This window comes from Balaenoptera borealis (genome assembly GCF_965194805.1).
Source record: "Balaenoptera borealis genome assembly, chromosome: 15".
Taxonomy (NCBI): domain Eukaryota; kingdom Metazoa; phylum Chordata; class Mammalia; order Artiodactyla; family Balaenopteridae; genus Balaenoptera; species Balaenoptera borealis.
The window spans coordinates 38,164,944-38,190,996 of NC_138871.1; the positions used below are offsets into that span (position 1 = coordinate 38,164,944).

The 26,053-nt window shown below is 35.1% G+C and overlaps 1 protein-coding gene across 23 annotated transcripts in view; it reads left to right on the forward strand.

Moving 5' to 3' along the window:
- WDPCP (WD repeat containing planar cell polarity effector) overlaps window positions 1–26,053 on the forward strand; it is a 418,073-nt gene that overhangs the window by 239,665 nt on the left and 152,355 nt on the right. For 16 of the 23 annotated variants that reach the window (XM_082358112.1, XM_082358113.1, XM_082358114.1 and 13 more), the window contains exons 14-15: window positions 3,871–3,957; window positions 20,185–20,287. In XM_082358112.1, coding sequence (XP_082214238.1) covers window positions 3,871–3,957; window positions 20,185–20,287 — 190 coding nt within the window. Of the gene's footprint in view, window positions 1–3,870; window positions 3,958–6,802; window positions 8,467–20,184; window positions 20,288–20,646; window positions 21,132–26,053 lie in introns of those variants that run through there. The other 7 variants (XM_082358115.1, XM_082358111.1, XM_082358093.1 and 4 more) reach the window with 3 other exon arrangements.

Below are 26,053 nucleotides of genomic sequence, written 5' to 3' on the forward strand. Positions count from 1 at the left end.
CCATAACTAAGTCTAAGAAAGCTATTGTTTCCCTTTTATTCTTTATGAAAATGCACAAAGATTTCAGTAAGTCTGCTTATTGTAGAATGACAATCTACATGACAATCTGATCTAGCTTGAACGATTTACAGAACCCCAGCTTACTGGGGAGATGATTCATCCAAATTAAGTGCTCTTAAAGTTTGTCTGTAGTAAAAGGGAAGTGTCTGTTGTGTGCAGTGAATATGAAAAGGATCACAAAAAAGTAGCACCAATTGCCTATTTCCCTATTTTCTCATTCATGTCTCCAGGAAAGAATACTTTCACATGTTTAGGCATGATTTTCTTTCAGGTAGATGTGGTTTATGCTAGTCATCATATTGATAGATCTTCCAGAACCATGAATCTACTCTTTGAGAACCCATCTGCATCTTGGGAGACACAAAGAAGAGTTGTATCTTAGAGTGTCATGTGAACCAGACAGGTGTGACACTTTTTGTGTCCATCCCCAATCTCTTGTCCTTTAGAAAAGCATCAGCTTCTCATTGGTCCCTATAGTTCAAGGCTGTTTCTTACTAAAACCCGAACAAAGAGAAATAATGATATAATTAATATTGGCTCAACTGTTTTAAAATATTACTGGTGAGGTAAGGGAAGGGGGAATCTTCCACTTCCAGCCAATGGAGACATTGGTTTTCAGACTTGCCCTCCTACTGTAAAACTGGACAAAATATATGAGACAACTGTATTTAGGCAGTGGACAATAAGGACAGCAGGACCATGATTCCTCAAAAAATGGAGAATACACAGATGAGGCCTGTATACAAGTTCCAGAGCAGAGACCAGTGATGTCACTCAGCTGAAGAGCCAGAGATAAGAGTTCAGAATTCAGGGATGATGAGGGGTCTAGAATTTGTGGGGCAAGATACCAGAAAGGGAGAATCTGTGTGATGAGTGGGGACCCAGAAGTCTTCATGGTGGCTCCCTTTGGGTCCTTGATGGGAGAGTAGGCTGCAAGTAGACAAAGCCTATCAAAGAGCCTCTGCTGTGACACTGAGAGCGAATGGAAAGGCTGCAGAGTGCAGAGACATGCTTTAATTCTGGTTCAGCCAAAGTGAAGCAACCTCACTGAGCATTTATATGAAACCTCAGAAATGCCATGCTTTAAGAATAAGGACCACATACTAAGACTATTTACAAAACTGAAGTAAATCTGCCTTTAAATATCATAAAACCAACTTGACAGGATCAAAAGAATCTACCACAAATTTAATGCCTTGCTAGTACAAAACTCAGTATCCTTTAAAGAAAGACAATATAATCCAAACTCCCTGAAATGTCACATCCACAATGTCAAGCATAAACAATGTCGCACATTACTAGGTGTGTGAAGAAGCAGGGAAATGTGATGTATTATGAAGAGAAAAAGAAGCTAATAGTAACAGACCCTGAGATGACCCAGATGTTGAAATGAGCAGACAAGCACTTTGGAGCAGCTATTATAAGTATGTTCAAGGATTTTAAAAGAAAAGAAGAACATAATGACTGAACATATAGGGATTCTTAGCAGAGACATAGAAACTATTAAAAACCATGGGGGGAAGAATTCTAGAAATGAAAAATATGAAATCTGAAATCAAAAATTCTACTTAGAAAAATAATAGACACTATAATAAAGTATTAGTGACTTTGAGGATAGTTCAATAGAGATCATCCAATTTGAATAAAAGAAAGAAAAAAATTGCAAAAAATGAACAATGACTCACTAACATGTGAGACAAAGTCAAGTGCTCTAAAATACATGTAATTGGTGGAAAACATCAGTCTATAGATCCAAGAAGCTCAGTGAACTCCAGATAGAAGAAAGCTTTACCCAGGCACACAACATCTTGGCACAGCATATCCAGACTATTGAAACCAATGATGAAGAGAAAAATCTTTAAAATACCCAGAAAAAAAAATTACATAAAAGGATCAGCAACTAATAGGAACTATCACTGACTTCTCATCAGAAGCAATGATGCCAAAAGATAATGGAACAACATATTTAATGTACTGAAAAAATCAAAACTCTCAACACACAATTTTATATCTAGTGAAAATTACCATAAAATGAGAAATAAAGACACTTTTGAATAAATGAAAGCTGAGACAACTCAGCACAAACAGACCTGCACTGTAAGAAAAATTAAAGGATATTCTTCAGGCAGAACAAATATGATGCCAAATGTGGATATACATAAAAGAATAAAGAGCTTTGGAAATGGTAAACGTGGATTAATAATAAAAGTATTTTTTCCTCATGCCAAAACTTCTTTAAAAGATAACTGTTTAGAGGAAAAATACCAACAATACATTGTGGTGTTTATAACATATGTAGATATGAAATGAATGACACTAACATCACGGGGGTTGGGGTAAATGAAATTATACTGCTGTAACGTTCGTACCTTTTACCTGAAGTGGTATAATATTAATTCTAAGTAGACTGTGATAGATTAAGATTGCATATTGTAGTGCCGAGAGGATTTTCTTAAAAATTTAAATAGATGTGCAACTTTAAAAAGTCAATAGAGGAAATTTAAAAATACATAAAAAATACTCAACCCAAAAGAGGGCAGTACAGGAGAACAAATAGAAAACAAATAAGCAAGATGGTATACTTAAACCCAAACATTTATAATTACATTAAATTAAAATTAACTGCACACTACAATTAAAAAGCAGAGATTGAATTTTTTTTTTAGTCCAAGATTGTGGAACTGGATAAAAAGCCAGACCTAATTATATTCTGTGTATTAAGAGAAACACTTCAGTTATTATGACACAATAAACTGAAATTAAAAAGATGTACCATGCAAACAGTAAGGTATCAGACAAATTAGACTTCAGGACAAAGGAAGTATTACCAGAGACAAAGAAGGACACTTGTGATAATGAAAGTTCAGCAGAAAGACATAATTCTAAATGTTTATGTACAAAATAACTGAGTTTCAAATATATGAAGCAAAAGCTGACAGCAAAAAAGAGAAATAGACAAATGTAGTAATTCACAGAACAAGTATTAAAAAAAAAAAAATCGATGAAGATTAGTGAACCTTTTAACCAACTTAACCCTGACAGTTTTTGAATCCACATCCAACAACTTTAGAATGCACGTTCTTTTCAAATGTATGTGGAATATTCACTAAACATAGACTATCTGCTGGTCCATAAAATAAAGCACAATACACTTTAGTAGACTGAAATATGACACCAAAGGAATTAAATTACAAGTCAATAACATTCATATGTCTACAGTTCCCAACTATTTGCATATTAAACAGCGCTTCTCTGAAAGTCTCATGGATCAAATAAATCACAAGAGAAACTCGGAAATATTTTTAATTGAATTTTAACGAACATATCAAAATGTATGGGATGATTATACAGGCATACCTCATTATATTGCACTTCCACTTTATTGTGCTTTACAGATACTGCATTTTTTACAAATTAAATAAAAGTTTATTGCAACCCTACCTCAGGCAAGTCTATCACACCATTTTTCCAACAGCATTTGCTCATTTCATGGCTTTGTGTCACATTTTGGTAATTCTTGCAATGTTTCAAACTTTTTCATTATTATTATATTTGTTATGGTGATATGTGAACAGTAATCTTTGATGTTACTACCACAACTCACTGAAGACTCAGATGGTGGTTAGCATTTTTTTTTTTTTTTTTTAGCAATAAAGCATTTTAAAATTAAGGTATGTACAGTGTTTTTTAAGACATAATGCTACTGCACACTCAATAGACTACAGTATGGTGTAAACATAAATTTTATATGCAGTAGGAAACCAAAACATTCTTGTGACTTGCTTTATTGTAATATTCACTTTATTGCAGTGGTCTGGAACTGAACCCACAATATCTCCAGAGTATGCCTGTAATCCATTATATAAAATGAGGCACCCTGAGTCCATACTGATACGAGTAAGTACATAAATAAAGAAATAAAGCCATTTAATAAATATAAAAGGAATGATAAAATGAAAAAATCACAATTTGGCAAACATCATAGTAATAGTTGAATAAGGCAACAGTCATTAATGAATGCTGTAACTGTGAGAGAAAGTTTCATGAGATACAGGATATTATTTACATAGTCTCAAAATATTTCCCCACAAAATATGTATTATTTACAAAAGGAAAAAGAGTTACTTTACAGTGGAGAAGGCTGGTACACACCATGTTAATCAAATGATCAAAATGGAGCAAATAAAAATAATTTGCTACCTTATATATTGTTATAAGAACACAACAGCCCTTCTGTGGCTTTCCTGCAAAAAAAAGTGCAAAATCTGGATCTAATCATGAGGAAATACCAATTGAACCCAAATTAAGGGACATTCTAATAACTAGCCTATACTCTTCAAAAATTCCAAGTTCACATCAGTGAAAAGACTGAAGAACTATTTTATACTAAATAAGGAGACTAAAGAGACATACCAACTAAATCTATCAAGAAACGGATCTGTGTGCTGTGTGCTGTGAATTGTTACTGGAACAATTGGTGAAATTTCAGTGATTAAGTGGGAGTAATGTTATCAATGTTAATTTCATGATTTGATTGTGGTTATGTAGGAGAATATCCAAATTTATAGGAAATAAACACTAATGTATTCAAGAGTGTGTTGGCAACTTACTCTCCAATGAGTCAGAAAAAAAAGATCTTTGTACTGTACTTGAAACTTTTCTAAACACTGAGAATATTTAAAATTTTCACTATTGTCACAGCTCTAGACTATTGTTTCTCTAAGTAGAAGCTGTGTGGTTTTGAAGTCTATTTCTGTTGGTCACAGAAATACTTTTAATTCTGTGTCTTTGGGACCTTATTCTGCTTTTCAAAATTCAAGTGACCTCTCCAACCTAATTATTACTGTGGCATAAAAGACAGTCAGTTACTACCCAAGATTGCTTCTCTGTCCCCATGTGGATGGCATGAGGATGACTGTGCCTTCTGAACTTTCTCATGTTGACATCCCTAATTACCTTGACCATTGGCACAGGACCAGTTGGAATGTCAAGTGTGTGCTATTTGATAATGCTATAAAAAGACCTATAGCTGCTGCTCTCCAGCCATCTGTGCCTTCCCTTGGCATGATACTATTGGGTAGTTTGTCTTCCGTTGGCATGATTTCTATAGCATGGCTTACATCTGCCACTCCTAGGCACTTACTTGGTGATCAAGTTGACATAAAATAGCTTCTTTGGCCCTGTTTTTATTTAGAAGAGTTTTATACCTGTAAACTTCTGAAGCAAGAATTGACATTTACTATATACATTATAATTGTAATTATATACAATATTATGAATATAGAATTTTCTGACCTCTATTGACTCAAACCTATCTTGGATTTCCAAGTTCAAATTTTCCCAGTCAGAAGTCTCTGCTCTGAAGAATTAATCTATAAATGAAATGTACCTCTTCTGTTTTAAGACACTGGATTGAGTGTATACATCAACTTCTCCCTCCTGTGCCACATCTCTATAAATGATGGAACATACGTGTGTGTATGTGTGTGTGTGTGTGTGTGTTTAAAATTTATAACTGGAATTCAAATCAAGAATACATAAGAGACCGGAAGCTGTGAGGAATCCACTGAAAACTGTAAAACACACAAAATAAGATTGAAAAAAGAAAGCAGAAACCTAAATGTCCAGATAAGATGGCTCCCAAAGTTGAAAGAAGCACCAAAAGTTCTCCATGCCCTGGGAAAGGGGATACTAGGAATCACAAAAATGTTCCTGGGAAAGCAAGGGTGAATAATCAGGTTGTAGCAAGGTGGGTGAGTGGAGAAGTCAAAGCAAGTAAATACTGATAAACCCCAGGTACTATTAGAAAAATAAGCTGATGTATGTTAAGAATTTAAGAATATTCACCAGAAAAATAGGAAGGGTGATTTTATGAACTGAATTGTGTCCCCCTCTCTTTCCAAATCAATATGTTGAAGCTGTAACCCCTAATGTGACCGTATTTGGAAGTGAGGCCTTTAAAGATATAGTTAAGGTTAAGTGAGGTCATGGAGCTGGAGCCCTAATCTAATATGACTGGTGTATTTATAAGAAGAGGAAGAGACAACAGGGATGCATGTGCACAGCGGCAAATCCAGCAAGAAGGTGGTCACCTGCAAGCCAATGAGAGAGGCCTCAGGAGAAACCAAACCTGTCAGCAGCTTCCTCTTGAACTTCCAGCCTCCTGAACTGTGAGAAAATAGTATTTCTCTTGTTTCATGTGCCCAGCCTTTGGTATTTTCTTATGGCAGCCCTAATAGACCAATACAAATGGCGTAACTTTAGAATCAGTAAATAAGAAAAACACAAAATAGAAGACTTGATAAATTACTGCAGAACAAATAGGAAATAATCAAAAGGAAATAAATAAGGGTATGGCAAATAGAAAGTAAAAAATAAGCTGGCAAGAATATCTAAGCATCAGTAATTATAATGTCAATGAATTAATAAGTTCACCTACTGAAAATCAGAGACCACAAAATTGGATTTTTAAATATCCAGGTATGTGTTGCATATATAAAACACTCCAAACCCAAAATAACATGGTTCAAAAATATATATAAATAAAATATATATAAATATAAAAAATAAAAATATATATAAATAAAATATATATAAATATATAAAAATATATATAAATAAATGCTTCCAAAACCAACTGTCAGAAGAAAATATCTGAAGACAGAAGTATTAAAAGGGAAAAAGAAGGTGAGATACTTTTAAAGCATGTGCTCAAATTCTTTGATACTCCTCTTTTCGAAAGGTGGTGCCTTATCCTCTCATCCCCTTGATGTGATCTGGACCTGGTAACTCACTTCAGCTATGAAGTATGACTTCTGAAACTAGGTAATAAAATGTGTTGTGGCTTCCTTTTTGCCCCTTTCTCTCTGATAACTTGCTCTGGGGGAAGCTAGCTGCCATGTCATGAGGACATTCAAGCAGCCCTATGGAGAGGCCTATGCAGTGAGATACAGATGCGTCTTATGAATGGCCGGTAAGGAACTGCATTTGCCAGCCATGTGAATGAGCCATCTAGAAGCAGGGCCTTCATATACAAACTTTCAGATGACTGCCCCTCTGGCCAACATCTTTTCTGCAACCTCATGAGAGACCCTGAGTCTGAATTGCCCAGTTAAGTCTTCTTGGATTCCTGACCCTCAGAAATTATGATATAATTGATGTTTATTGTTTTAAGCTACTAACTTTGGGGGTAATTTGTTGTGCAGCAATTGATAACTAATACAGAGAGATCCTTTATAATAATATAGTTGATAATTATAGAAGTAATCCATCAAGTAGAGATAGCACTATTCATTTAACTACAGAGCTCCAAAATATATTCTTAAAAAAAAAAAAACCTTCAAGAAAAGTTGAAAAATCCACAAAGTGCAGGACGTTAACACACCCTTCTCTGAAAACCATACACTGAGAAGGAAAAAAACAGTAAGGATATTAAGGATTTTAATAACAATTAGAAAACCTGACCTAATGAAGATATGTTTAATAAACAGAATGCATGTTATTAATAAAATAACACTCATTTTAAATAATGATCATATCTAAGCCACCAAGGAAATATCAACATATTCCAAATATTTCTACCACAGAAATCATATTCAGTGACTTCTGTGCAGTAAAAGTGAAAATTAACTACAAAAAGATCACCCCAGGACTTCCCTGGTGGTGCAGTGGTTAAGAATCCACCTGCCAATGCAGGGAATACGGGTTGGAGGCCTGGTTCGGGAAGATCCCACATGCCACAGAGCAACTAAGCCCGTGCGCCACAACTACTGGGCCTGCACTCTAGAGCCCACAAGTCACAACTACTGAGCCCACGTGCCTAGAGCCCATGCTCCACAACAAGAGAAGCCACTGCTATGAGAAGCCTGTGCACCACAACAAAGAGTAGCCCCCGTTCACCACAACTAGAGAAGGCCCGTGCACAGCAATGAAGACCCAACACAGCCAAAAATAAATAAATAAAATAAATAAATTTTTAAAAAAAGACCACCCTGATAAAAAATAACATTATGTGCCCCCACATTTAACAACATACTTATTATTAACTCTTTGGCTAAAGGTGATCTCAAAGTGGAAATTATAAACTTATAACTTAATGACAATGAAAATATTACATATCAAGGTCTGTGGCTTGCAGCCAAAGCAGTAATACTCAGAAGACATTTCATAGCCTTAAATTCATTATTTTTTTTAAAAGATTGAAAATAAATGACCTGTGCTTTCATCTCAAGAGGACAAAGACAAATAAATCCAAAGAATGTAGAGAAATGAAATTAATGAAGATAAAAGAAGAAATTAAATTTTTTAAAGTAGAATTTCTCAATAAAATCAAAGCCATTTTCTAGAAAAGACCTGTAAGATAATAGTTTAGAAAAATATCATCAAGGCATAGAAAAAGAAGACACACACACAAATTAGGATTGAAAAGGACATAATTATGGCAAAGGAAATTTGTTTTTAAAGAGGATGATACTATTAATTTTGTTTTGAATTTATTTATTTTTATCATGGATAAAAAACAGAGGGAATAAAATAATGAATTGCCATATACCAATCACCTAACTTCAACAAGTACCTAGACATGACCAAACAGTTTTCATTTATATCTCCAACCACCCTACATCCCATTTTGGATTATTTTGAAGCAACATATTATTTTACTTTAAACGCTTCATTATGTATCTCTGAAAGAGGAGTTTTGTTTTTTTTTAAAGTAACGTCATTGCAATACTATTATCAAATCTAAAGAAATTCCTCTTAGTTTCTTACTTACTTATTTTATTTATTGGCTGCATCAGGACTTAAGTGCAACACGTGGGCTCTTTTGTCATGGTACACAGGCTTCTCTCTAGTTGTGGCACGTGGGCTCAGTAGTTGTGGCTCACGGGCTCCAGAGCGAGTGGGCTCTGTAGTTGTGGGGTGCAAGCTCCAGAGTGCGTCAGCTCTCTAGTTGCGGCATGCAGACTCTCTAGTTGTGGCGAGCAGGCTTAGTTGCCCCGCGGCATGTGGGATCCTAGTTCCCCAACCAGGGATGGAACCAGCATCCGCTGCATTGCAGGGTGGATTCTTAACCACTGGACCACCAGGGAAGTCCCTCCCCTTAGTTTCTTAATATCATCAAATAATCCAGTTCATGTTCAGATTTCTCTGTTATCTCCAGAAATATTTATTTTTAAAAATCTAAAAGGTAGTTGTATCTCAGGATCAACCAGGTCCAACATTTCATTTGATTGATGTGTCTCAGTGGTTTAAAGTCTATTTTTTTTTCTTTTTTGTATTTATTTCAAATTTTTTATATTTATTTATTTATATCTTTTGGCTGTGTTGGGTCTTTGTTGCTGCGCGTGGGCTTTCTCTAGTTGCGGTGAGCTGGGGCTACTCTTCGTTGTGGTGCGCGGGTTTCTTGTTGCAGTGGCTTCTCTTGTTGTGGAGCATGGACTCTAGGCCCGCAGGCTTCAGTAGTTGTGGCACATGGGCTTAGTTGCTCCGTGGCATGTGGGATCTTCCCGGACCAGGGATTGAACCCATGTACCCAGAACTAGCAGGCGGATTCTTAACCACTGTGCCACCAGGGAAGTCCCTCAGTGGTTTATTTTAATCTGAGTTCCGGCTACCTCTCTTTTCCCCACTTTTTTTGCAGTTGTGCTGTAGAATAAACTGAGCCATTTGCCCTATAGAGTTTCTCATATTTTGACATGTGCCGACCTCATATCTTTGGAGTGCTTATTAATATGTTCCTCTGTCTCCTGTGTTTCCTGTAAACCATTAGTTCATTTGGGTCTGTTTCAAGTGACCATTTTTTCTCCTAGTTAGGGTCACATTTTCTTAGTCCTTCTCACCAAAAGTGAGGTCATCACTTTTGGTTTTATCCTTCATTTATAGTGTGTGTATATATATATATATATATATATAAAACTAAAGATGCATATATATTCATCTATACCCCTGTTTTTAAATAAAACTTCTGTTTTAGTGTTTTAGTAGCATATTAAAACATTGTTTGGCAACTTGATTTTTTTTTTTTAACTTTATTGAAGCATAGTTGATTTACAATGTTGTGTTAATTTCTGCTGTACAGCAAAGTGATTCAGTTATACATATATATATATATTCTTTTTTTTTTTTTTTTTTTAAATTTACAAAGACTCTACTGAGTCAGGTTTTTTTTTTTTATGGCTGTGTTGGGTCTTCGTTTCCGTGCGAGGGCTTTCTCTAGTTGCGGCAAGTGGGGGCCACTCTTCACTGCGGTGCGCGGGCCTCTCATTATCGCGGCCTCCCCTGTTGCGGAGCACAGGCTCCAGACGTGCAGGCTCAGTAATTGTGGCTCACGGGCCTAGTTGCTCCGTGGCATGTGGGATCTTCCCAGACCAGGGCTCGAACCCGTGTCCCCTGCATTGGCAGGCAGATTCTCAACCACTGCGCCACCAGGGAAGCCCCTGTATATATATTCTTATTCATATTCTTTTCCATTATGGTTTATCACAAGATATTGAATATAGTTTCCTGTGCTATACAGTAGGACCTTGTTCTTTATCCATCCTATATATAATAGTTTGAATCTGCTAATCTCAGACTCTTAATCCTTTCCTCCCCCCCACCCCTTTGCAACCACAAGTCTGTTCTCTATGTCTGTAAGTCTGTTTCTGTTTCATCGATTTGTTCATTTGTGTCATATTTTAGATTCCACATAAAGTGATATCATATGGTATTTGTCTTTCTCTTTCTGACTTACTTCACTTAGTTTGATAATCTCCAGATCCATCCATGTTGCTGCAAATGGCATTATTTCATTGTTTTACATGGCTGAGTAATATTCCATTGTGTGTGTGTATATATATACACATACACATACACATACGTATACACATACCACATCTTCTTTATCCATTCATCTATCGATGGACATTTAGATTATGTCCATATCTTGACTATTGTAAATAGTGCTGCTGTGAACATAGGGGGCACATGTATATTTCCTAATTATAGTTTTGTCTGGGTATATGCCCAGGAATGGGATTGCTGGATCATATGGTAGCTCAATTTTTAGTTTTTTAAGGAACCTCCATACTGTTCTCCATATTGGCTGTACCAATTTACATTCCTACCAACAGTGTAAGAGGGTTCCCTTTTCTCCACATCCTCTCCATCATTTATGATTTGTAGACTTTTTAATGATGGCCATTCTGACTGGTGTGAGGTGGTACCTCATTGCAGTTTTGATTTGCATTTCTCTTATAATTAGCAATGATGAGCATCTTTTCATGTGCCTGTTGGCCATCTGTACGTCTTCCTTAGAGAAATGTCTATTTATGTTTTCTGCCCATTTTTTATTGGGTTGTTTGCTTTTTCATTATTGAGTTGTATGAGCTGTTTATATATTTTGGAAATTAAGCCCTTGTCGGTTGCATCATTTGCAAATATTTTCTCCCAGTCTGTAGGTTGTCTTTTTGTTTTGTTTATGGTTTCCTTTGCTGTGCAAAAGCTTATAAGTTTGATTAGGTCCCATGTGTTTATTTTTGCTTTTATTTCTATTGCCTTGGGAGACTGACCTAAGAAAACATTGGTATGATTTATGTAATAGAATGTTGTGCCTATGTTCTCTTCTAGGAGTTTTATGGTGTCATGTCTTTTATTTAAGTCTTTAAGCCACTTTGAGTTTATTTTTGTGTATGGTGTGAGGGTGTGTTCTAACGTCATTGATTTACATACAGCTGTCCAACTTTCCCAAAACCACTTGCTGAAGAGACTGTGTCTTCCCATTTGTATATTCTTGCCTCCTTTCTTGAGGATTAGTTGAACATACGTGTGTGGGTCTATTTCTGGGTTCTCTTTCTGTTCCGTTGATCCATATGTCTGTTTTTGTGCCAGTATCACACTGTTTTGATTACTGTAGCTTTGTAGTATTGTCTGAAGTCTGGGAGGGTTATTTTTCCTCAGGATTGCTTTGGCAATTCTGGGTCTTTTATGTTTCCATATAAATCTTAGGATTATTTGTTCTAGTTCTGTGATAAATGTCATGGGTAATTTGATAGGGATCGCATTAAATCTTTAGATTGCTTTGGGTAGAATAGTCATTTTAACAATTTTAATTCTTCCAATCTTAGAGCATGGCATATCTTTCCATTTCTTTAAATCATCTTCAATTTCCTTTACTAATGTTTTGTAGTTCTCAGCATATAAGTAAGTCTTCCACCTCCTTGGTGAGGTTTATTCCTAAATTGTTTTTTTTTGGATGCTATTTTAAAAGGGATTGTTTATTTACATTCCGTTCTGATATTTCATTGTTAGTGTAAAGAAACTCTACTGATTTCTGTATGTTAATCTTGTATCCTGCTACCTTGCTGAATTCATTTATCAGTAGTTTTGTGAGTCTTTAGGGTTTTCTGTATATAGTAACTTAATTTTGTTATAATATCCTGGGAATAACTCTGATCATTCTATATAGCAGTATATAAAATGATCAGAAGACTTTTGAAAAGTATGATAATAATATATACAACAGTGCAATAAACATGAAAACTTAGTGAACGTGAATAAACTGAAAAAATTGAATTCACTAAAATAAATGAATTTAAATAAACCAGTAGCTCCAAGGACAAAATTCAAACAAGCCAAAAATATAACTCCTAAAAAGAAGCAGTAGGTTTTATTTATGAGTTAAAAACTTTAAAACTTATTCTAACATGAAAATAAGTGTCATTCCAAGTAAATTCTCCATTTGGTAACAAAATCTAAATTGTTTGCATATATTTTCACATTTAAAGTAATTATTCATTGTTCTTATATAAGAAAGATTATTTATGTAGTTATTTATGTAGACATTAAGAACTGATTACTAAAATTTATATTAATATAAATGTACCTATGAGATAAATTATTTTATAGACTTCCTTATCTTCAAAGTTACTTTTCCCTCAAATCTACAAATATGACATTTCTAAAATATTAACACATTATCAGAAATATTTTATTCCTAATTCTTAAAATTTCTTATTAACCAGATTTGTCCTATGAAAAGTAATGTTATTTTAAATAAGTACAAAAAGAAGTGTATCAACATTTTACTTTATCTTTACTTGAAATAAAGCAGCATGAAATTAAATGTTCTGAAAGCAGGTTTGGACAAGGCTTAAAGCTGCAAAGCTTGTACTTAATGAATTTAAGTTTTATATTATCAACTGATTTGAACTAAGTAAAATATTATAGCAGGGAGGGCCAGAACATGGTAGTCTTAAATGTGTAGAAGCTGTTGCATGTCTTTGTAAGTGCTTCTGTTATCTCATACAAACCTATTAATCCCCAAAAGCATAACAAAAATTAGAAAAGGTTATAACAACATCAATATGTTATAATAGTTAAACTTATCTGTCAATGACTAGTCCAAAGTATGATTTAAAGATGAAAATCTACTCAGGATTTTTTTTTAGCTTTGAATAGTTTTTTTTTTTTTTTTGGTTGTGCTGCATGGTTTGCAGGATCTTAGTTCCCCGACCAGGGACTGATTCCGGGCCCTCAGCAGTGAAAGCATCGAGTCCTAACCACTGGACCACCAGGGAACTCCTTAGCTTTAAATGCTTTTTGTTGTAAATCTGCATATTCATTATAGTAGTACATTCAATATCACCTGTGAAAGGTAATGAGCTCCCAGTAATAACAAGTCTTTTATTCCAGATCTTAGATGATACAGAGAGGATATGTGTAAATTTTTAAACGTGGATTATAGCCAAAGACTATCAGTGTTTGTCATCTTTTGTTCAGTGGAAGCCAATTTCACTTAATAGTGCTAAAAGATGTTACTAATATAAGTCAGTTTGGCAAACGGTAAATTAAAAATTGTCACTGAGAATGACAGAAACTAAATAGTTCATTCTTCTGAATATTTTTCTGAAAACTTGCTTCCACATTAGTAACACTTTTATAATAAAACCATTCACTAACTAGGTAATCCTGAATGGGTGGCAGTAAAGGTTGGGATTTATCAATATGACACTTTTCAAATCTATTGTCATCTATGTTATCTCTTTAGACCCATTACATGCCATTTTAATCTTATACAATAAGTCTCCAAAAAGAGACCAAGGAAACAAAAAAGGACTGTACAACTTACAGTGTCTCCTTGTGCCATGTGCCTCCGAGACACATGATTCTAAACATCTAAACATGGTACGGTAACATAGTTCACTAGTATGTGAAAACCTTGATGGATGGGCATCAGGGGGTAGATACATGTTTTACGGGGCTTGAAACTTATACTTCTGAAGGAAAATAATTTAATTGACCTAGAGAATATTACGCTTAGTGAAATAAGTCATAGAAAGACAAATACTGTATATTATCACTTAGATATGGAATCTAGAAAATAAAACAAACAAATATATATAACAAAACAGGATAAGACTCACAGATATAGAAAACAAACTAATGGTTACCAGTGGGGAGACAGAAGGGTGGGAGGGTCAAGATAGGGGTATAGGATTAAGAGATACAAACTTCTATGTATAAAAGAGATAAGCAACAAGGATATATTATACAGCACAGGGAAATATAGACATTATTTTATAATAACTTTAAATGGAGTATAATCTATAAAAATACTGAATCACTATGCTGTACACCTGAAAATATTATAATATTGTAAATCCACTATACTTCAATTTAAAAAAGAAAGTTAAAAAAAATAATTTAACATTTCAAGTACAAAATTAGGTACTGGGAAAGATATGTACAAATAAGAGGCAGAAAAGCTTAAGCTTTATAAACTTTGTAGTAAATTTACCTCTGTATCTGGCACGTAGTAAACACTCCATAATTATTTGTGGACTAATTTTTGATTAATAAGTATTTAATTAAATTTAAAGTCAAGATGAGAAGGGCATGACTTTCCCAGTAGTGGTCTCTTGCAGTGTATTTAATATAATATCATTTAACAGTACCTTACCCTTAGTCTCAACCAGCTTTACTGCATGTCCTCTATTCTTGTGTGTGCTGTCCTAATCAAGTAAAAGACATGAAAATGAAATATAAAGCCAAGTGGCTTTTACTTTCTTGACTTATTTAGAATATGACCATTTCCCAGGGGTATAGGAACATATTTAACTGTATATATCCAACATTTAAACTAAATTGCAACACTAAAACTATCTAAAAGTTAAAAAATAAATATATCTAGAGGATAGCCAATTGGGGGGGTGATATAGATACTAGATACTAGATGTCTTTTATCACACTGTAAAGATTCATGCATGAACTGTCTCAAACTGAGAGGTATGGAGTTACAGAAATATACTCTCTACTGCATTTTACTAAAAACTACATTCATATATATGAATAGTGAGACGGTCCACAGAAAGATTAAGAAATGAAAACCTTCATGGTACAGATATAATATCAACTCAAGAACTGTTAAGCCTTATTACCTTCTTGAAATTAATGACCCCAAATTCCCTATAACAGTTAAAAAATTAAGAGTAGAAATCACAGAATTAAGGAAGAATGAGAGAGAGAGAATATGTTCCAGAAATAATTTGTGGACCACAGATCTTATAGCCAACACTTACATCACTGTTAAACATAAAGTACTAACATTAGTAACTCACAAAAAAATTGATATTTTTTATGGGTAACTTTCTTTTTCATTGATTTATATGCCTATATACTTGTGCTATTATATAGTCTTAATGTTAACTAGAATAAGTCTTAGATATTCTTGACCATTTACTTTCACATATGAATTTTAAGATAAGCTTGTCAAGTTCCATGAAAAATCTTGATGGGATTTTGATTGGAATTCCACTGAATTTTACGGATTATTTGGGGTCAGAATTGATATCTTTATGATATATAGTCTTTTCAGCCATAAGCAGGTGTATATCTGTATTTTAATCAGGTGTTCATTTATGTCACTCAGTAATGGGTGGTAATTTCTTCTTAAATGCATTGTGTATCTTTTGCTTATTTTCAGTGAAGAATCACATACAAATTTTGCCAGAGACAAGAAGATAGGAAAAAAAGCTGCCTTAGCTTATTTATAAGGCTAGTATAACCTTGATACCAGTTGAGGGCTTGTTAGCAGTCAAGTGCAAGTAAAGTGATAGAATTTCTTAAGAACACAGATGCACTTATATAATACTGTACAGCAACTATACCTCAATGAAAAAAAACATAAATGCAAAAGTATTAAATAAAATACTAGCAAACTGAATACGGGAGTATATATATTTTTAAATTACTGCTAATTTCTTCATTGAATATAAGGATCTGTTATGAAAGTATCATGCCACTCTTGGATTAAAAAAGAAAAACAATATGATTTTTTCAGTTGATGTACATTTACGTTGCTTCCGATTTTTTATCGTTGTAAGTACTGCTGTCAGGAATTCCCTGGTGTTCCAGTGGTTAGGACTGCATGCTTTCACTGCCAAGGGCCTGGGTTCAATCCCTGGTTGGGGAACTGGGATTCCACATGCTGCATAGTGCAGCCAAAAAAAAAAAAGATAGTCTTAAAGAAAAAATAAGTATTGCTGTCATCACCAATCCTGGACATAAGATTGGTCACATCATTTCCTTAAGAAGATTTTACAAAAGTATATATATGCAAATTTAAATTCTGATCTATTATTAAAATATGGAATCATCAAACTTTTTCCATAAAGGACCAAATAGCAAATATTATAGGCTTGTGGCCCAAAAGGAAAAATTGAGGTTATTATTTAGGTACTTGAGAAAACAAATTTCCATAGATTTTTATTGATAAAATTAAAAATCTATTAATTGAGTACAGTTTTCATAATAAAGTTCTACAGATGTGAATAATGGAATTCTTTTGTGGGGGGATAACATTTCTCTTAATGAGGGTTGAAAGGTGGTTTTCCTTAACAACAAAATCTGTTGCAAATGTTCACTGTGAATACTGATCTATGATGAGATTTTATGTATTTTCAACTTTGCAAATTTCTTTCCTTATAGATAAGTACTGCCAAATATTGATATCAATCCATGAGCGTATGGTTTAATTGCACATATTCACCGATCAGAAGGCATTTTTACAATTCTATTAGCTAAAGGCTAGACTGCCTTTTAACATGTTACTACATTGCAAATTAATTACTTCCTATTAAAGTTCCATAATTGCAACATTAAATAGACTTTGGAATATGGACATTACCTTTGCACTTGTATCAAGGTTGAAAAATGCTGCTGTGGGCTGAAATATATTGCTGGGAATTTGTATAGGAATGGAGATCTCACTTCTTTTTTTAACTTTTGACAGTGCAGGAAGTGTATAACACAGCCTATAACACAGCCTATTACTTGCAAGTCAAACAGTGTTAGTTCTCACTGAAATGACTTTATCACAATATAAGTTTCACATATAAGTACTGTTTTGCTTATAATAGTTTCAGATTGAAACACTTTCAAGTCTTCAGCATAAGGTAATTCCAAAGCCATTCAGAGTTGAGTGGTTGAGCACAGTTCTTCCAACCATTTAAAAATGTAAACACCATTTTCTTTTAAAATTGAAGTACAGTTGATGTACAGTATTATATATACAGGTGTACAATATAGCAATTCACAATTTTTAAAGGTTATACTCCATTTATAGTTATAAAATATTTGCTATATGCCCTGTGTTATACAATATATCCTTGTAGCTTAATTTATACCTAATAGTTTGTACCTCTTAATCCCTTATGCCTATAATGCTCTTTCTTCCCTCTCCACTGGTTTGCTCCTTATATCTGTGAGTCTGCTTCTTTTCTGTTATATTCACTAGTTTGTTGTATTTTTTAGATTCCACATGTAAGTGATATCATACAGTACTTGTCTTTCTCTGTCTGACTTATTTCACTTAGCATAATGACAAAACAAAAAAACCTACTGAATGGGAGAAAATACTTGCAAATGATATGACTGATAAGGGGTCAATATCCAAAATATATAAATAGTTCATACAACTAAACATCAAAAAACAAACAACCTGATCAACAAAATGGGCAGAAGAACTGAATAGACATTTTTCCAAAGAGGAAATGCAGATGGCTAACAGGCACATGAAAAGATGCTTATCATCACTAATCATCAGGGAAATGCAAATCAAAACCATGAGATATCACCTCACACCTGTCAGAATGGCTGTCATCAAAGAGAACACAAATGACAAATGTTGGCGAGGATGTAGAAAAAAGGGAACCTTCATACACTGTTGGTAAGAATGTAGACTGGTGCAGCCACTGTGGAAAACAGTATGGAGGTTTCTCAAAAAACTAAAAGTAGAACTACCATATGACCCAGCAATTCCACGCCTGAGTGTATATGTGAAAAAACAAAAGCACTAATTCGAAGAGATACATGCACCCCAGTGTTCATAGCAACATTATTTACATTTGCCAAGATATGGAAGCAACCTAAGTGTCCATCAACAGATGACTGGATAAAGAAGATTGTGGTATATATCAGGCGTCCCTGGTGGTCCAGTGGTTAAGAATCTGCCTGCCAATGCAGGGGACATGGGTTCGAGCCCTGGTCCGGGGAGATCCCACATGCTGCAGAGCAACTAAGCCCGTGTGCCACAACTACTGAGATCTGTGCTCTAGAGCCCTCGAGCCACAACTACTGAAGCCCATGCTCCACAATAAGAGAAGCCACCGCAATGAGAAGCCGATGCACTGCAACACAGAGTAGCCCCCGCTCGCTGCAACTAGAGAAAGCCCACGCGCAGCAGCGAAGACCCAACGCAGCCAAAAAAAAAAAGATTGTGGTATACACACACACACACACACACACACACACACAATGGAATACTACTCAGCCATAAGTAAGAGTGAAATTTTGCCATTTGCAGCAACATGAATGGACCTGGAGGGCATTATGCTAGATAAACACCATTCTTTACACAAGGGCTGTACAAAAGGCAGGCTATATTTGGCCTATAGGCCATAGTTTACTGACCCCTGCTCTGTAAAGTCTGTATTCCCAGTAAATGTAATAAGTGCCTGTTTTCCCCCAAACTTTGCAACCAGTAAGTAAGAACTTTAAAAAATTTGTCCAGTTTGAAATTACATTTTTTCAACTTTGAACATTAGGACAGTGAAATACCTTTTCATGATTATAGGCCATTTATATTTCATCATTGAAAACTTGTTGTTCATGTTCTTTTTTCATTTTTATTGCAATAAAATTCTCATTCCAACAGTCACCCTGTGTACCAAAAAGAGTTCAAAGTCCTTTTTTGTGGCTCTGTCTACTTCTTTAGAATTATTTTCCACTGCATTCTCCCACACATCCAACATTCCTTCCATATTGAAAGACCTGTCGTTGCCTGATAGAACTGTGTTTTCTCAAGCTTCTCTACATATGTGTACCAGATATCATTTATTTTCTGTTGCCTTTTCTCCATTTTCCCTTCTACTATAACTCTTATTTATCCTTCAAGATGCAGATCAAGGATCATTTCCTCCTCTTTGGTTCTACACCATTCTTAACTCTGCCATAAAACCTATTACACTATGTTACTAACTGTTGTTTACAGTTGTCTTTCTCCCTACTGGGCTGAAAGCTTGTTGAGAAATGGTATTGTAATTGATCTCTCTTTTCACAACTTAATAGGCACTGATTATTTGTTGACTGAATGAGTTCAAGATAATAGTAGTGTTAATAATATTAACAAAGTAATATGTGCCAGACACATAAATATCAGAGACAAATTTGTGTAATAATATTCCTTATAAAATGCTTATCATAATGAACAATTGAATTTTGAAGAAGCTATCTCAGATAGTAAAATTTCATTAAAGAAAATAGCCACTAAGATTTTTATTCCCTGACAAAACTAAGTATATCAAACATTGGATTTAAAAGCTTGTCTTTTTGCCTAAAGGCTTAAAATAATTTATTTAAATAATTGCCACTAGTTATAGCTATGATTTCCAATTCAAGAAAATTTGCTTGTACTAGAAAACTGAGAAAATTAAAATACAAAAAAGAATATTCATCAGCCATGTCTGTTTTGTAATCTATTTTTGTTACTGTTTTGAAAGAACAGTAAGTTCTTTCTTTCAAAATCTCCTTTGTAACTTGACTAAGATACATTTTGGATTAATCTTTTATTTTGCTTTATTTCCAAAGGACATCCATTACCTTGCACTAGATAAGGGCGAATTGGCACTAGCTGAAGTGGCAAGAAAGAGAGCTAGTGACATTGATGCAGAATCAATAACCTCTGGAGTTGGTAAGATTTAATGCTGTTTTTTTTAAAGTGCTTTTTATTTTAATCAATACTTATTCAGTATCACTTCTATTTACATTTGTAGGGCATGGCTGGTTAATTTGAATTACTTTCTTTGTGAAGACAGTGTCTTTTTAGAAAAAACAAGAATTAAGCCTGGGTAAATAGTACAGTATGGATATTTAGCTTGGAATTGTGTTAATATGCAAATTAATAATCAGTAATTAATAACTACTTAGCAAAAAGTTAAAAAGTCATTGTTCTTTTCATAAGATTTTAAGGAAAACAGTTTATTATTATTAGTGCTATTATTAAAATTAACCAACACAGGAACTTATATAATCCTTTATTTTTATACATAGACGTGTCACATCTCAGAAGAATTCCCTCCTATATCAGACAAAGTACTTCACGTGAAATTTAGGTTTGATGGGTGATTTTTTTTTTAATTTAGAAGCCACTAGATTCATTTTACTGTGAGTCTTCCAAAGAAGATAAATCAAAAGCCTAAATTGAATCTAAAAGTCCATTCAAAAATTTATAATATAGAAAAATGATGTCTTTAAAAACTATAATATCAGCATGAGTTTCCTTTTTCTAAACTCAATTTATCCTAATGTGACTAACTCTGAAAGTACTGATCTCTGGGCATCCCAATTTCTATTGTTCCTGGTATATCCTATTCCTAAATTAGGCAGAGGACCCTCAGAAATTGTAATAGAATTTATTTCTTCATGGAACTCCTATAAAACAGAGAGGTTTCAGTAAGGTTTCCAGTTGGTAAGTTGCTTGAAAATATTATAACATTGATTATCCATTGATGGATCATCTTGTGCTTTGTTTTTTTTGTTTTTTTTTTTAAATTTATTTATTTATTTTGGCTGTGTTGGGCCTTCGTTTCTGTGCGAGGGCTTTCTCTAGTTGCGGCAAGCGGGGGCCACTCCTCATCGCGGTGTGCGGGCCTCTCACTGTCGTGGCCTCTCTTGTTGCGGAGCACAGGCTCCAGACGCGCAGGCTCAGTAGTTGTGGCTCACGGGCCTAGTTGCTCCGCGGCATGTGGGATCTTCCCAGACCAGGGCTCGAACCCGTGTTCCCTGCATTGGCAGGCAGATTCTCAACCACTGCGCCACCAGGGAAGCCCTTGTGCTTTGTTTTTGTAATGTTGGCAGCCAAAAGGAGCAATTGTCAGCTTCTCTCTAACATCACCATCAGAGATCCCAGTCTTCCAGTTGGTACTGAAGGACTCAAAGCCATACTACCAGGGTAGCTCTAAAGCTGAATACCAAAGCTGACAGTTGTTTACCAGAAAGATGATTTTGTTCTCCCTCCCCCACCCTGAAAAAGTTCCAAACTGATCAAACCCAAAAGATGCATAGACCACTTTCAAATCTTCATTCCTAATGGATAAAGGATATTCAATATTAATATAATATTAGATAAGAGTAACTTCAGTTGACCTATCAATGTATATTGTTAACTTGCTAAGGATAGTGATGTGCATCCCAATAAAAACAATAATAGCTAATATTTACTGAATGCTTACTGTGGGCCATGCACTATCCTAAGTTAACCTACATTTACTAATTTAAGCCTCACCATAATTCTTTGAGGTAGGTACAGTTTATATTTGTGATAAGTCACTTATAACTAAATAATGAAACCATACCATATTAATAGGAATTGTGGTGTTACATCATGGGGATACAAACATCCTCCATCCCCATCCCTCTTGCCATTTAGGAAACACAGTAGGAGGTTAATTCATAGCAAATTTTATCAGAATTTTCCTTAGTTGTCATGTACCCTGCCTTTTCCACCAGGGTTTCAGATATAATGGAGGCAATTTTTGCATTTTAAAGCTATTTAAATTTACTAAGAGTGAAAGGAATATGAAGAGATTACCACAAAATTTCAGAAAAATGAAGAAACTCCACTATTCACCAAAATGCATCCTGTGCCCTGTGTATATTCTGATCAGGTTACCTAGGCCAGCTGATAATTCCTAGCCAAAGAGCTTGGTGTTCCCCCTTTGAGCCCTGCCTCATTTCTAGTAAAGACCTTTTTTTCACTGAAACCTTGTTACTCCCCATTTCTCAGCTTTTTTTTCAGGCCTTATCCTTTGGCTTTGATTACTATCTCTTGTCAAAGATCCATTTAATAACAACAGTAACTATCAAGAGGTGAACACCTTAGATAAGTGTTCTACTCCACTTTTGTTCCAGAAAACTAGGGTGGCTCCCACTTACATTTAGCAGACAGAAAAAAAGAATCAGCAAACTTTAAGATACAACATTTAAAATCATTGAGTCTGAGGAGCAAAAGGAAAAAAGATTAAGTGAAATGGGCCTAAAGGACTTATGGGACACTCTCAAGCATACCAACAACTATGGGAGTCTCAGAAGGATAAGTGAGAAAGAGACAGAGAGACTATTTGAAGAAATAATGACCGGAAACTTCCCAAATTTGAGGAAAGAGATGGATCTACAAATCCAACCTCAGTGAACTCCAAATACAATCAACCAGGGGAGAGACCCATGCTAGGACAAATTATAATCAAACTATCAAAAGCTTTTCAGCTTGAAAAAAGCATCTTGAAAGCAGCAAGAGAAAAGCAACTTATCATATACAAGGTATCCTCAATAATATTATCAGCAAGCTTCTAGTAGAAGAAACCTTGGAGGCCTGAGGCAATAAAATGACATATTTAAAGTGCTGAAAGAAAAAAGAATGTCAATGGAGAATTCTATATCCAGCAAAACTTTCCCTCAAAAATGAGGCAGAAATTTAGACATTCCTAGCTAAATAAAAGCTGAGGGAGTTCATTACCTTCCCTAAAAGTAATGCTAAAGGGAGTCCTACAGGTTGATATGAAAGGATCCTAGATAGCAACTTGAACCCATATGAAGAATGTAAAGATCTCCAATAAAGATTAATACATGGACAAATATAAAAACAATTATTATTATAATATTTTACTACACTTTTTATTTTCAACAGGAATTAAAAGACAAATGCATAGAAAATAATTCTAAATCTGTTAGTAGGTACACAGTATATAAAGATGTAATTTGTGACCTCAATAACATAAAGTTGGGGGACAGGAACACAACTTATAGGAGTAGAGTTTTGTATGCAATTTAAGTTAACTTGGTATCCATTCAAATCAGATTATTATAATTTAGGATGTTATATGTAATCCCCATAGTAACTACAAAGAAAATAACTATAGAATATACACAATGGAAATTCAGACGTTTCACTACAAAATATCAACTAAACACAAAAGAAGGCAGTAATGGAGGAAATTAGGAGGAAAAAAGCTATAAGGGGGAAAAAGGCTTTAAGACATACAGAAATTAAATAACAAAATGGGAAAAGTCCTTCCCTATCAGTAGTTATTTTAAATATAATGGAATAAACTCTCCAGTCAAGTCTGCACAGAGCAAAGAGGTTGTAGATAGGACTTGACCAGTGAGTTTATGTGGATGAGGATAAGTGAAAGACACCCATCTCAAAAGAGCTAAAGTAAAAATAGGAATGTCATTGGGATCATGGGATATATGCTAGTACCAAAGGATAGGAATACAGGTGTACCTGAGACATAGCTGGAACCAGAAACTTAAAAGCTGTTTGGACTTTCTTCAATATTTTCTTTCTCCAAAGACCATTTTCATCTTTTCAAGTTTTTAAGGCAGTAAGCAAGTTTGCCAGTAGGACTCAAACTTTGCATCCTTTAGTTGAGGCATGCAGAGGGAAAAATGATTCTCATTCTTGTTCCAGAATTTCCAGAGAAGGACTTTGATTCAGCTGGTTTCCTTACCCAAGTTGTTCCCATCAACTATGGCCAGAGGGCTGGGTCACATAGCTTCAAGAAAAAGGCTCCCACAATTGGATATGATATGGGGGTCAGTTTTTAGGACAAGGGTATTAGGCAGATAATCCTATAGACATCTACTTCAGAGGTAAAGGAAAGAACCAAACATGACTCCATCCTGCAGGCCAGCAAGATCACCTTTAAAAGAAAGAAAATAGGTGTACTTTCAGGTATTCTGATTCAAGGCTCTTAGAAGACAAGCTGTCCCACAATCATTTGAATATCTAAGACAAGGGAAGGATCAGCACCGTATATCAGGATTTGAGCTGAAGAGACTTCCAAGGAAAGAAATAAGGAATGAGAAATAAAGGATACAGAACCTTGGGGAAACAAACACATAGAGCTGTTCCACTACCCATTCACTCACTCCTCAAACCATGCCTATCTGGCTGCTATCAAATTATTCCACCAAAACAGTTTTCACAATGTTACAGTGACTCCCCTCTCCCTACCCCACCATGACAGTAAATTGAGTAGGCATTTTTAAGTCCTCAACTTACATAACCTTTACAACAGTAGTTAAATATTATTCACTACTCTCTCCATGTCGAAATTGTCTTCTCATGATTTCTCTGACATCATTCTTGCATGATTTTCTTCCTAACATTTTTCCAGCCATTCCTTCTCAGTTTCCTTTATTGCTTTGTCTTTATCAGACTTCTGTAAATTAACCAAATGCAGCAATCTGGGGAGGGTTTCAAGAAAAACAACTGAATTTCATGTAAGAACAGAAAGTTCTATAGTGTTGTTGGGGTTCTTTTAATATTTATTTATTTTGGCTGCACTGGGTCTTAGTTGCAGCATGTGGGATCTTGTTGCGGCCTGTTTAGTTGTGGCAGGTGGACTTCTTAGTTGTGGCATGGGAACTCCTAGTTGCGGCATGCATGTGGGATCTAGTTCTCCGACCAGGGATTGAACCCAGGCCCCCTGCGTTGGGAGCGTGAAGTCTTACATACTGGACTACCGGGGAAGTTCTTCGTAGTGTTTTAACTTGCCCTTTTCCCATCTGCCCCACCACCCAGCTCCACAGTAGCCTTGAAAACCACAGCCCATAATCCTGGTGAAAATCAACAGCTCCAGGAGCCAGCAGAGAGTAAAGAACAGGATTGGAGGTCCTTCAAAATCCCAATCCCAGATAACTATCATTATTTGACTCATGGTTCCTTGGAAGACCTCTTGTGTAAACCTGTCTTTATTTGACCTGACTGGAAGCTCACTCTTTGTGAAAAAGCCTTTTCCCCAGGGTGCTTTGTGGAAAACTATTAGAGGCAGTTGTTTAAGATTTTGGCTGCCTGAGAAGGTAAATAACTGCTGGAGCAAACAATAAGCCAACCAAAAAGCTAAAAAGGAAATTCTGGAGAATAAGCTATCCATAGGAGATTTGAAAAGCTCGAAAATCTTTCTGGGACTGTGTATACTACTGTGTGCATGCCCAGGACTGTGTGCATTCTTAGGAAATATCTGAGATGGTCACCTAAATTCTCACGTCTGGCTGATCTGGAGGCTCTATGCATGCAAGCAGTGGAGGCTAAAGCTGAGTTGTAAAATGCCTAGCTGAGCATTCAAGGGGTTCCCTGACACACATACAGAACCCCCACCCAAAGAGATTCCAAGATATACTGGTTCTAGGATTAAAAATCTTTATCCAATCTGTAGATGACTGTTTAGGTAACTGAAAAGAGATTTCAGTGGCTGCACACAACAAGGAATATAGACTTTACAGAATGAGTTCAAAAGTTACCAAACAAGCAACAAATAGCAACAACAAACCTTGGAGAAGAGTGATTTACAGAGTTGCCACATTATATTTAAATATATTAAATAATATATTTAACATTTACACATTTATTAAATATTTATAATATTTAAACATATTACTTAAATGCAGTTTTTCA